At 42.7% G+C, this 13,270-nt stretch overlaps 1 protein-coding gene across 2 annotated transcripts; it reads right to left on the reverse strand.

The window, feature by feature from the left end:
- Nucleotides 1–2,033: 2,033 nt before the first annotated feature.
- Nucleotides 2,034–12,150, reverse strand: LOC123482865 (mucin-5AC-like). 2 transcript variants are annotated; one of them, XM_045211837.1, is made up of 11 exons: nt 10,449–12,150; nt 10,233–10,348; nt 10,064–10,125; nt 9,805–9,935; nt 8,822–8,893; nt 5,850–6,015; nt 5,308–5,463; nt 4,005–4,123; nt 3,456–3,574; nt 3,076–3,273; nt 2,034–2,868 (listed from the first exon to the last, which is right to left on the reverse strand). In XM_045211837.1, the coding sequence occupies exons 1-11, from the start codon at nt 12,013–12,015 to the stop codon at nt 2,824–2,826; spliced, it is 2,751 nt and encodes a 916-aa protein (XP_045067772.1). In that variant the 5' UTR covers nt 12,016–12,150; the 3' UTR covers nt 2,034–2,823. The 2 variants fall into 2 exon arrangements, with proteins under 2 accessions (XP_045067772.1, XP_045067773.1); XM_045211838.1 differs by lacking the exon at nt 10,449–12,150 and having other exon boundaries at nt 10,233–10,430.
- Between the last annotated feature and the right edge of the window lie 1,120 nt (nt 12,151–13,270).

Consider the following 13,270-nt stretch of genomic DNA (forward strand, 5'->3'; position numbering starts at 1 on the left):
TTGAGTATGGAATAGGTTTCTAAACTGATCACTAGCTCCTCTGTGTGTCCTCAATCACGTAGTAATTTACTTGGAAAGTGCACACCCAGAAGGCTCAAACGGTTTATGAGGGGCAACCATACCTAATATATACCAGTCCCGTGTAGCTCAGTTGGTAGAGCATGGCGCTTGCAACGCCAGGGTTGTGGGTTTGATTCCCACGGGGGGGCAGTATGATTATATATTTTTTAATGTATGCACTCACTAACTGTAAGTCGCTCTGGATAAGAGCGTCTGCTAAATGACTAAAATGTAAATACATACTTGACAGCTTTATGATTAACATTCCGTTCTCTTACCCACCTCTGATTGGCTGCCAGGGTCATTCAATGTAAAATGAGCCGTCCTCCCCTCAGCAGCCTCCTTTGATGGCCATGTCATTGTGATATCAGTGCAAATGTCTGCCACAGCCACTGTACAATCAGTGCAGTCCCTTTCTGCCTCATCATGTATCTGGTCCTACTACAAAACTGCAGTCCCAGTCTCTGCCACAAGGTGATGCTCACACTTGCAAGTCCAACGTGCCTTCCACTCAGCCAGCCATTCAGCTGGCAGGAGCATTCTCTCCAGCCTCTGCTGGTGTATCAAAACAACAACAAACCTCTGCTACCCCGGTGTCCTCTACCTCCACTGGGCCAACTGCTGCCAGTATGTCAAGAACAACAACAGCCCTCTACTGCAGCCTCCTCTACGGGGCCACAGCATCCCGGGCCGAGAAAAAGTAAACATGGAGATGCCTGGGGAGCATGTTCCTGTGTACGGTCCGCATGCTGAGTGAATGTTTCAGACTGACTCTTATGGTTAAGATGATAACTAATGTTGGTCTGTGTCTGTGTGGGTGTCAGTTATACACTTTGTACCTTATAACAGATGCCAGTCATCAATGATAATCTGGTTTCTTTCAGTCAGTCCCATTTTCCTCATCACTACCTTCTTCTTCTTCTTCTTCTTCTTCACATAAAGTGCTCTCATGCTGGATCTGCTGATGTCTCTGTCTGAACAGCGCCCCCTCCTGCTCCAGATACGGTATACTCAAACCACAGATCTACGATCAGATTGCCCTGCCCCTAGAGTAAGAGTGCTGATCTAGGATCAGTTTAGCTTTTTAATTCATATTAAATAAGAGTTGGAACCTGATCCTAGATCAGTACTCGTATTCTGATGCGCTTTGTGAGTACGGGCCCAGGTCTAGAATTACGGATGGGTAATAGATCTTCACCTCAGTCATTTCAGTGTGAGGGAGTTTGCGCCACCATCTTAAATGTGTTCTCTTTAATATATTCTTTCCACCATCTCTCCCTTTTGAGATATACAGAGTGTACAAACATTAGGAACACCTTCCTAATATTAAGTTGCACCCCCTTTTGCCTACAGAACAGCTTCAATTCGTAACTGTTGAGCGTGAAAAACCCAGCAGCGTTGCAGTTCTTGACACTCACACCGGTGTGCCTGGCACCTACTACCATACCCCGTTCAAAGACACTTAAATATTTTGTCTTGCCTATTCACCCTCTGAATGACACACATACACTATTCATATCTCAATTGTCTCGGCTTAAAAATCCTGTAACCTTTCTCCTCCCCTTCATCTACACTGATTGAAGTGGATTTTGCAGGTGATATCAATAAGGGATCATAGCCAAGGACAGGGCTGGTTGTGTTGCAGGAGAGGACAGATGAAAGAGACAGAACTGAAACTGTCAGCCCTTCGGATGCCAATTGACAAGCACAAGGACAAACGCCCAAATGACGAGTCAGCAAAGTCAGGGACAGGTACGCAAAGGAAGCCTGACTGGGAGAAGGCGGGGACTATGTCCCCTTAACGGTGCACTTGAAACTGTTGGCACGGCGACAGATCCATTTGGTGGAAGAGGTGTTGAAATAGTGTCCATTTTGTTTGTTTTCATATTCTGAGAGAAACAAAATGGCTGACAATCTTGAGGATTTCATAGAATGTTTATATGCACTTGATTAGTAAAAAAGGAGATATACAGTCATATTACAGCAGTATTTATTTGATCAGAAATGTCTCACTTGGGCCTTCAATCATGGTTCATTTGATTGCCAATTTCATCAATTGCGTTTATTGTTCTATTTGTGTGTGAAGTGTTAATGCCGTATATTTTCTAAACACAATTTGCAATTCTATTATTGGTTTGATATTATGCAGTTTACAAAAATGAGTGGGGAAATAACTATTTGTTTTTGGTACACATTTGAAATATGTTTTGTGTGTGTAAGAACTACCACAGTGCAATATCTCTTCTCTATATACAGACACATTGTTAGGCCATATTATTATATACATGTGATATTACAACATTATTTACATTCATTCGTTTTAGTACCAAAGTAGTACCAAAGTGCAAAACATGATATGCTAATTGGCAAACTGGTATAAATAAGATATCATATCATTGGGGCAGACTAATTGTAAACATGCATCACTGAAGTACAGTATATAAAATATGTTGTTTCCTTAGATGTCCTGATAGGTAATTGATTTGAGAGCAGATTATTCCATTAATGAACCTGAGGTTGGGTTTCACGTCCACCTGTATCAGTGAGTCCATGGAAACCATACAGCTTTGGACAATCCTATGTAGTGCTTTTTAAAGCATTGTCCCACAACCATTATTCAGGCTTCACTCCCAAAGACGAGACTGTCCCATAGAGATCGTTTTCCCGTCTGTTTTATTCCATTGGTCGATGAGAAACACTTCTTTAAATGTATTATCCTGTTCTTTGTCCAGTCCTGATGTTTTAAGAGATCAGGATGTTCCACTAGATCTCAGAGTAAGTCCTCATCCCCGGTCTGCTGATCCTAAACTGTCAGGGAATATTTAAAAAAGGTTTTTGAGTATGGAATAAGTTTCTAAAGTGATCACTAGCTCCTCTGTGTGTCCTCAATCACGTAGTAATTTACTTGGAAAGTGCACACCCAGAAGGCTGAAACGGTTTATGAGGGGCAACCATACCTATTACTTACATACATATTTGACAGCTTTATGATTAACATTCCGTTCTTCTACCCACCTCTGATTGGCTGCCAGGGTTACCCAATGTAAAATGCTGCCCTGACGGGTTGGCAGTAGTCTGTATGACTTGTAAGTCGCTCTGGATAAGAGCGTCTGCTAAATGACGTAAATGTAAATGTAAATGTGGTATGGCGTCCCTATCAGCACCCCGGGAACTGCAGTCATGGCACATGGTCTCAGACCTCCTCCTGGACACCTTTTGAAGAAGAAAAAGAAGAAGACTTGATTGTCCACTGTCATTTTCAGATCATGGAATTTCATTTTCTGTTGTTGCTTTTTTAACCCCTTAAGTAACACACTCGTCTCTCACATACACAGCCTTGCTCAAAGGCACCACAGCAGGAGATGGCATCTAGGATAGCTAGAATAGATCCCCACCTGTGCCTGTGTTCCATGTAAGGGAGACGGCAGCCTTGTACTGGAGCATGACAGGGAATCTGCCTCTGCGTCGTACTGCAAGCCCACTCGGCCACCATAAGGTGGGTTAGGGTCATTCTCTTTATAGTAGGGGACAAAAATTATATTTACAAATGGTCCTCTGAAGCTACTCATGTTTTAAAACATGCCAAGGTACTCTACAGATAAGAATATTTTAAAAGAAATTGTTCGGAAGGGGGCAGCATTATGCCACACTTTCTAAAGTAAAATGAAATCAATGTTTACGTGTTACGTGCACAGGATACAGCAGGTGTAAACAGTACAGAGAAATGCTCACTGACAAACTCTTCCTCAGCAATGCAGTGCTCAATATCAAAGGTAAGAAATAGAAAATCCAGAATATGATCATAAAAGAGCACGGAATCAAAACTAGGTCAGATAAAAGTTACAGACCGTATAACAATGGCATATTATTAATTAACCCCTTAAAAACACAATTACAGCAACAACCTATGACAGGTGAGGCAGAGTAGGCTTCAGACAGTGTACCTGTTAGGACTGTGGTACTATTTGAACAAACCAAGTGGCCACTGATATTTGGCCTGTTGGGCCATTCAAAGTCTTCCTCCAGCCACTGGTTAACTTGTTCAGTATGGACGTCTTTCACACTGAAGGAAAGGGGGAGAGAGGAAACTTAGTTCATGAGCTTACATTACTGATCATCGGAGTATGATCATTGTTTTGAGAATAATTATTGGCTGGTGTCATTGATTGCTACATCGTTTTGTTTCAAAGATCCAACTTCTTACACAGTTCTATATGTGTTGGAGGTTAGAGTTCATCGTATTCTTACACAGTTCTATATGTGTTGGAGGTTAGAGTTCATCGTATTCTTACACAGTTCTATATGTGTTGGAGGTTGGAGTTCATCGTATTCTTACACAATTCTATATGTGTTGGAGGTTAGAGTTCATCGTATTCTTACACAGTTCTATATGTGTTGGAGGTTAGAGTTCATCGTATTCTTACACAGTTCTATATGTGTTGGAGGTTAGAGTTCATCGTATTCTTACACAGTTCTATATGTGTTGGAGGTTAGAGTTCATCGTATTCTTACACAGTTCTATATGTGTTGGAGGTTAGAGTTCATCGTATCCAAATTCGGTACAAATGCAGAGTTTTGTGATACATTTTTGAGTCTCACCTGCAGGCTTGTCGTCTGTGCCAACATCTTACACCAGTTCTTTATCTTTACAAATCCACACATTAGCTTCTCTTATGACTAGATGGTGAAGGCTTCTCTCATGACTAGATGGTGAAGGCTTCTGTCATAACTAGATGGTGAAGCCTTCTCTCATGATTAAATGGTGAAGGCTTCTCTCATGACTAGATGGTGAAGGCTTCTCTCATGACTAGATGGTGAAGGCTTCTCTCATGACTAGATGGTGAAGGCTTCTCTTATGATTAAATGGTGAAGGCTTCTCTTATGATTAAATGGTGAAGGCTTCTCTCATGATTAAATGGTGAAGGCTTCTCTCATGATTAAATGGTGAAGGCTTCTCTCATGACTAGATGGTGAAGGCTTCTCTCATGACTAGATGGTGAAGGCTTCTTTCATGACTAGATGGTGAAGGCTTCTCTCATGACTAGATGGTGAAGGCTTCTTTCATGACTAGATGGTGAAGGCTTCTCTCGTGACTAGATGGTGAAGGCTTCTCTCGTGACTAGATGGTGAAGGCTTCTCTCGTGACTAGATGGTGAAGGGTTCACTTACTGCACATAAACATATATGCCACTCTCTGTGTTGTACCTGATATTTTCAGCTGCTTTGTTGATCTGTAGTCAGTCTCACCTGTGTAATTGTCGTCTATGCCAGGTTACGTAGACCACCATGACCCCCACAGCTGCTATCACCAGTCCTGTCAGGGTCAGTAACCCGGCAAAGAGGTCCCTCTTCAGGATAGGACTGTAGCAGTCGGAGTCTAGGTACCAGTAGTCCTGGTTACATCTGTGTGGGTGGTGGATGGGACACAGAGGGATGGAGGGTTAAGTGGAGTCATTGTGCTGGTTTTATGTTGGCTATTTGTTATATGTTGGCTATATGTTGTATGTTGGCTATTTGTTGTATGTTGGCTATATGTTATATGTTGGCTATATGTTATATGTTGGCTATATGTTGTATGTTGGCTATATGTTGTATGTTGGCTATATTTGGTGTTATGTTGTGTTATGTTATGCTACTATCCAGTTGCATAATTTGGCGACCCAAGTGGAGACATTTCAAGCTGTGGAGAGATCTTACCGGTACAATCTTAACTCCATTAGATATGCTGTCCATTATGTAATGTTATGCTATGTCATGTTATAATAAGTCATAAGATGTAATGCTCTTACCTGCAGACCGGGCCGTCCTGTGACATACTACAGGTGCCGGTGTTGCAGTTCTTTGCCCTGTTGTGTCGGGAGTAACAGGGAGAGATGCAGACCAGTTGCCCATCTATTTCTGCTGCATGGTAGTACATCCTCAAGTCCTTATCTAGTCTGGCCTGGTCGCATACCGCTACACAAAGATGATGGTAAGTTTAAAAGAATATTAAGTTTGAAGTTTAAAAGTAAGTTACTGTGATGTTAAAAAGCATGTTAAGTCAATGCAGGAGATTAATTTGAATTTTTCAATTCACTATAGCCAATTGAATATATATACAGTACCTGTAAAAAGTTTGGACAAACCTACTCATTCAATTGTTTTTCTTAATTTTTTACTATTTTCTACATTGTAGAATAATAATGAAGACATCAGAACTATTAAATAACACATATGGAATCATGTAGTAACCAAAAAAGTGTTAAACAAATAGCCACCCTTTGCCTTGATGACAGCTTTGCACACTCTGGGCATTCTCTCAACCAGCTTCACCCGGAATGCTTTTCCAACAGTCTTGAAGGAGTTCCCACATATGCTGAGCACTTGTTGGCTTATTTTCCTTCACTCTGCAATCCGACTCATCCCAAACCATCTCAATTGGGTTGAGGTCGGGGATTGTGGAGGCCAGGTCATCTGATGCAACACTCCATCGCTCTCCTTCTTAGTCAAATAGCCCTTACAGTGAGGGAAAAAAGTATTTGATCCCCTGCTGATTTTGTATGTTTGCCCACTGACAAAGAAATGATCAGTCTATAATTTCAATGGTAGGTTTATTTGAACAATGAGAGACAGAATAACAACAAAAAAATCCAGAAAAACGCATGTTATAAATTGATTTGCATTTTAATGAGGGAAATAAGTATTTGACCCCCTCTCAATCAGAAAGATTTCTGGCTCCCAGGTGTCTTTTATACAGGTAATAAACTGAGATTAGGAGCACACTCTTAAAGGGAGTACTCCTAATATCAGCTTGTTACCTGTATAAAAGACACCTGTCCACAGAAGCAATCCATCAATCAGATTCCAAACTCTCCACCATGGCCAAGACCAAAGAGCTCTCCAAGAATGTCAGGGACAAGATTGTAGACCTACACAAGGCTGGAATGGGCTACAACACCATCGCCAAGCAGCTTGGTGAGAAGGTGACAACAGTTGGTGCGATTATTCGCAAATGGAAGAAACACAAAAGAACTGTCAGTCTCCCTCGGCCTGGGGCTCCATGCAAGATCTCACCTCATGGAATCAGCCCAGAACTACACGGGAGGATCTTATCAATGATCTCAAGGCAGCTGGGACCATAGTCACCAAGAAAACAATTGGTAACACACTACGCCGTGAAGGTCTGAAATCCTGCAGCGCCCGCAAGGTCCCCCTGCTCAAGAAAGCACATATACATGCCCGTCTGAAGTTTGCCAATGAACATCTGAATGATTCAGAGGAGAACTGGGTGAAAGTGTTGTGGTCAGATGAGACCAAAATGGAGCTCTTTGGCATCAACTCAACTCGCCATGTTTGGAGGAGGAGGAATGCTGCCTATGACCCCAAGAACACCATCCCCACCATCAAACATGGAGGTGGAAACATTATGCTTTGGGGGTGTTTTTCTGCTAAGGGGACAGGACAACTTCACCGCATCAAAGGGACGATGGACGGGCCATGTACCGTCAAATCTTGGGTGAGAACCTCCTTCCCTCAGCCAGGGCATTGAAAATGGGTCGTGGATGGGTATTCCAGCATGACAATGACCCAAAACACACGGCCAAGGCAACAAAGGAGTGGCTCAAGAAGAAGCACATTAAGGTCCTGGAGTGGCCTAGCCAGTCTCCAGACCTTAATCCCATAGAAAATCTGTGGAGGGAGCTGAAGGTTCGAGTTGGCAAACGTCAGCCTCGAAACCTTAATGACTTGGAGAAGATCTGCAAAGAGGAGTGGGACAAAATCCCTCCTGAGATGTGTGCAAACCTGGTGGCCAACTACAAGAAACGTCTGACCTCTGTGATTGCCAACAAGGGTTTTGCCACCAAGTACTAAGTCATGTTTTGCAGAGGGGTCAAATACTTATTTCCCTCATTAAAATGCAAATCATTTTATAACATTTTTGACATGTGTTTGTCTGGATTTTTTGTTGTTGTTATTCTGTCTCTCACTGTTCAAATAAACCTACCATTAAAATTATAGACTGATCATTTCTTTGTCAGTGGGCAAACGTACAAAATCAGCAGGGGATCAAATACTTTTTTCCCTCACTGTACACAGCCTGGAGCTGTGTTGGGTCATTGTCATTTTGAAAAACAAATGATAGTCCCACTAAGCTCAAACCAGATGGGATGGCGTATTGCTGCAGAATTCTGTGGTAGCCATGCTGGTTAAATGTGCCTTAAATTCTAAGTAAATCACAGACAGTGTCACCAGTAATGCACCCCCACACCATAACACCTCCTCCTCTATGCTTTACGGTGGGAACTACACATGCGGAGTACATCCGTTCACCTACTCTGCGTCTCACAAAGACACGGCAGTTGGAACCAAAAATCTCAAATGTTTGGTTTGTGGGAAGCTGGTTGAGAGAATGCCAAGAGTGTGTAAAGCTGTCATCAAGGCAAAGGGTGGCAACTTTGAAGAATCTCAAATATATTTGGATTAACACTTTTTTGGTTACTACATGATTCCATATGTGTTATTTCATAGTTTTGATGTCTTCACTATTATTCTACAATGTAGAAAATAGTTTTAAAAAATAAAGAAAAACCCTTGAATGAGTAGGTGTGTCCAAACGTTTGACTGGTACTATATATTTAAATGAACTTGCAGAATTACAGTAACTGACCCCAACCCTGGTAGGAACAGCTTTACAGTATAACCCCTTTCACTAAAATGTGTTGAAAGGATAACCATAGATACCCTGGTGTGGACTCACAAATATATGCTTAAGTATACTTACATTCTTTATCAAACGTGGAATTCTTTACTATGATATCTCCTATGATGTCCAAGTCAAGACAGCCGTCTTGGCCTGTGGATGCAATAGAAATGTTTGTTATGCAAAACAAATGATTTGACAAGTGATTTGTCAATAATACCATATTTTAACGCAGTATAATTGTTTTGTGAATGTAAAGTTCAAGAGTGATAATTTCTCTCTCTCTTCTTTTCTTTCATTCACATTGGTCAGCTAACCTGGCCCAGGTCTAATATGTGATTTTAACAACGGTGGGTGTGTTCGTAAATTCAACGTGGAGTGCCACAGTGAGCTCTGGGCGTTCGTACATTCAGAACTTTGTCAGATTGTCCATTCATAAATTCAGAGCTTTTTGAACGCTCTGGCTGTGGAGTTGGGTTGACCTCACAAATGAAGTCATGTACCCAAGCTAACTGGCTAACTACTTCCAGACACAAATGAGAGAACACCTCACTCTGACCATTTTACTCGCCCTAGCAGAGCTCGTTAGGCTGTTTTCATGTTATCCAGAGCGTTGGTGACTGTAACTGTGCTGCTGGCAACAATTTAATTACGCTTTTTTGCGGACGTTGACTTACACCCAACATATTCAACTGGTGTTGAGCGTCAGTAAATTAATCAGTTATTCTGCGCTCTGGCACACTCAGACCAGAGTGCTCTAGAATCGGAGTAATTTAGATAGCCAGATCGAATTTACGAACGCTAGTCAGAGTTAGTTAGTTGGCTAAAACTGTGTAGCTCAGTGGGTAAGAACATGGCGCTAGTAAGGCCAGGTTTGCGGCTTCATTCCCCGCAGGGCCTACCCATACCACAATGTATACGCTCAGTGTCGTAAGTCGCTTTGGATAAAACCGTCTGCTAAATGGCATATGTAAAATGGCACAAACAGCAGATCTTGGATAAGCCAAATGGCCTACTTAACAACCGGTTTCTGATATCGTAAGAGTCTGTAGTCGGTTACTGACCTGTGGTGCAGTTTTTGGCCTCATTGAGAATGTCCTTGATCTGTTCTTCTGACTCAGCAATGTCATTAGTTAGGTTCTTCCCATTCACTATGCGCAGTAGAACCTCATGCTCCACCACGACACTGCCCTTCCTAATAGAGAGAGAAGAGATTCCAAAAAGAGGTTCCACATGTAAATAGAAGTTCTAAAAAGAGATTGAACTAACTTGTTTAATTCATACTATTTCTGTGTTGAGACGTTTCCTCAAATGTTCACATACCTGAGTCCTATTATCACTATGCCGATAAAATTCTTAATAGTTCTGTTGTATAGTAAGGTCATCTGGAAAACAAAAGTTGTTATAGCTCAGTTAGTTACTATTAATGAGCTCATTAAGATTATACATGTATGATTTAAAAAAAGACTTTGTATGTAAATTAAGCACGTACCGTGTTAGTGAAATCTTTTGTAAAATTTTTATATTCCTGTGTTGATGGGTCACGGAACTCTTCTTTAAATGTTTTGTTGAGTCTAACAATGACATCTGTTGATACTTCAATGGTGTCTGTAGTTCATTAACATGAAAAGGACAATAAGGAACAACAATTAGAACCTCCAAGCCCTAGTAGTATCACAGAGTATTTCCTGGTCATGTGATCACTCACCCAAAGTCACATTAATCGGAGGTGTAGGTCCAGTTGTTGAGGGTGAAGGTGACGTCAGTGAAGGAGGTGCAGTTGTAGAAGTTGGACTGGGTGTAGTAGTTAGGGTAGTTGGAGAAGGTGTGGTAGGTGTAGTTGGTGCCTTTGTTGTGTGCTCATCAGGGGTCGTTCCAGCTTCAGTTGTTGTGTCAGTTGGCTGTGTAGTTGTACTTTCAGTTCCCTGGGTAGATGAGAGTCCAATGGTGGTGGCTGATATTTGCCCGTCCGTGACTGCTGAAGTTTGTTCATTTGTAGTGGCAGTCTCACTGGTAACCGTAGAAGGTTGTGAGGGACTTGTTTCCGGCGAGGGACTGGTTGAAGTTTCTGTTGCACTTGAGGACATAGCTGTAGTTGTTTCCATTGTGTCTTTGGTGTATTCTTGTGTCATAGTCACTCCTGATGTTGAAAACGTAGCTTCCACAGTTGCAGTTGTTAAACCATCTGTGGTCGCTGTTGATTCTTCAGGAGATGTTTTTGCTTCATAAGTTGTTGTTGCCTCACTTGGAGTTGAGGTTCCAGCAGTGCTAGTAAGAGACTCACTCGTAACGTCAGAGGGCGCTGTTGTGTGACCAGAAGTCATTGAGGAAGATGGGCTTGTCAAAGTCTCTTGAGTAGCCGATGGTTCTTGTGTGACAGTGGTTGTTGCTTCAGCTGGCATTGTTGACATTTCTGCCTTTGTTGTGTGCTCATCATGGGTCGTTCCAGCTTCAGTTGTTGTGTCAGTTGGCTGTGTAGTTGTACTTTCAGTTCCCTGGGTAGATGAGAGTCCAATGGTGGTGGCTGATATTTGCCCGTCCGTGACTGCTGAAGTTTGTTCATTTGTAGTGGCAGTCTCACTGGTAACCGTAGAAGGTTGTGAGGGACTTGGTTCTGGCGAGATACTGGTTGAAGTTTCTGTTGCACTTGAGGACATAGCTGTAGTTGTTTCCATTGTGTCTTTGGTGTATTCTTGTGTCATAGTCACTCCCAATGTTGAAAACGTAGCTTCCACAGTTGCAGTTGTTAAACCATCTGTGGTCGCTGTTGATTCTTCAGGAGATGTTTTTGCTTCATAAGTTGTTGTTGATGCCTCACTTGGAGTGTAGGTTCCAGCAGTGCTAGTAAGAGACTCACTCGTAACGTCAGAGGGCACTGTTGTGTGACCAGAAGTCATTGAGGGAGATGGGCTTGTCAAAGTATCTGGGCTAGCCGATGGTTCTTGTGTGACAGTGGTTGTTGCTTCAGCTGGCATTGTTGTCATTTCTGCCTTTGTTGTGTGCTCATCATGGGTCGTTCCAGCTTCAGTTGTTGTGTCAGTTGGCTGTGTAGTTGTACTTTCAGTTCCCTGGGTAGATGAGAGTCCAATGGTGGTGGCTGATATTTGCCCGTCCGTGACTGCTGAAGTTTGTTCATTTGTAGTGGCAGTCTCACTGGTAACCGTAGAAGGTTGTGAGGGACTTGTTTCCGGCGAGATACTGGTTGAAGTTTCTGTTGCACTTGAGGACATAGCTGTAGTTGTTTCCATTGTGTCTTTGGTGTATTCTTGTGTCATAGTCACTCCCGATGTTGAAAACGTAGCTTCCACAGTTGCAGTTGTTAAACCATCTGTGGTCGCTGTTGATTCTTCAGGAGATGTTTTTGCTTCATAAGTTGTTGTTGCCTCACTTGGAGTTGAGGTTCCAGCAGTGCTAGTAAGAGACTCACTCGTAACGTCAGAGGGTGCTGTTGTGTGACCAGAAGTCATTGAGGAAGATGGGCTTGTCAAAGTCTCTTGGCTAGCCGATGGTTCTTGTGTGACAGTGGTTGTTGCTTCAGCTGGCATTGTTGACATTTCTGCCTTTGTTGTGTGCTCATCATGGGTCGTTCCAGCTTCAGTTGTTGTGTCAGTTGGCTGTGTAGTTGTACTTTCAGTTCCCTGGGTAGATGAGAGTCCAACGGTGGTGGCCGATATTTGCCCGTCCGTGACTGCTGAAGTTTGTTCATTTGTAGTGGCAGTCTCACTGGTAACCGTAGAAGGTTGTGAGGGACTTGGTTCTGGCGAGATACTGGTTGAAGTTTCTGTTGCACTTGAGGACATAGCTGTAGTTGTTTCCATTGTGTCTTTGGTGTATTCTTGTGTCATAGTCACTCCCGATGTTGAAAACGTAGCTTCCACAGTTGCAGTTGTTAAACCATCTGTGGTCGCTGTTGATTCTTCAGGAGATGTTTTTGCTTCATAAGTTGTTGTTGATGCCTCACTTGGAGTTGAGGTTCCAGCAGTGCTAGTAAGAGACTCACTCGTAACGTCAGAGGGCACTGTTGTGTGACCAGAAGTCATTGAGGAAGATGGGCTTGTCAAAGTCTCTTGGCTAGCCGATGGTTCTTGTGTGACAGTGGTTGTTGCTTCAGCTGGCATTGTTGACATTTCTGCCTTTGTTGTGTGCTCATCATGGGTCGTTCCAGCTTCAGTTGTTGTGTCAGTTGGCTGTGTAGTTGTACTTTCAGTTCCCTGGGTAGATGAGAGTCCAATGGTGGTGGCTGATATTTGCCCGTCCGTGACTGCTGAAGTTTGTTCATTTGTAGTGGCAGTCTCACTGGTAACCGTAGAAGGTTGTGAGGGACTTGTTTCCGGCGAGATACTGGTTGAAGTTTCTGTTGCACTTGAGGACATAGCTGTAGTTGTTTCCATTGTGTCTTTGGTGTATTCTTGTGTCATAGTCACTCCCGATGTTGAAAACGTAGCTTCCACAGTTGCAGTTGTTAAACCATCTGTGGTCGCTGTTGATTCTTCAGGAGATGTTTTTGCTTCATAAGTTGTTGTTGATGCC

The sequence above is a fragment of the Coregonus clupeaformis genome, chromosome 39 (genome assembly GCF_020615455.1).
Source record: "Coregonus clupeaformis isolate EN_2021a chromosome 39, ASM2061545v1, whole genome shotgun sequence".
Taxonomy (NCBI): domain Eukaryota; kingdom Metazoa; phylum Chordata; class Actinopteri; order Salmoniformes; family Salmonidae; genus Coregonus; species Coregonus clupeaformis.

Excerpts from the sequence above, each read along its gene's own strand:
- LOC123482865 (XM_045211837.1), bottom strand. The coding sequence starts at position 12,015 with ATGACACAAGAATACACCAAAGACACAATGGAAACAACTACAGCTATG. Across the intron at positions 10,349-10,448 it reads TCCGATTAATGTGACTTTGG|ACACCATTGAAGTATCAACA; the intron begins GTGAGTGATCAC and ends AATGAACTACAG. Across the intron at positions 9,936-10,063 it reads ATAGTGATAATAGGACTCAG|GAAGGGCAGTGTCGTGGTGG; the intron begins GTATGTGAACAT and ends TCTCTCTATTAG.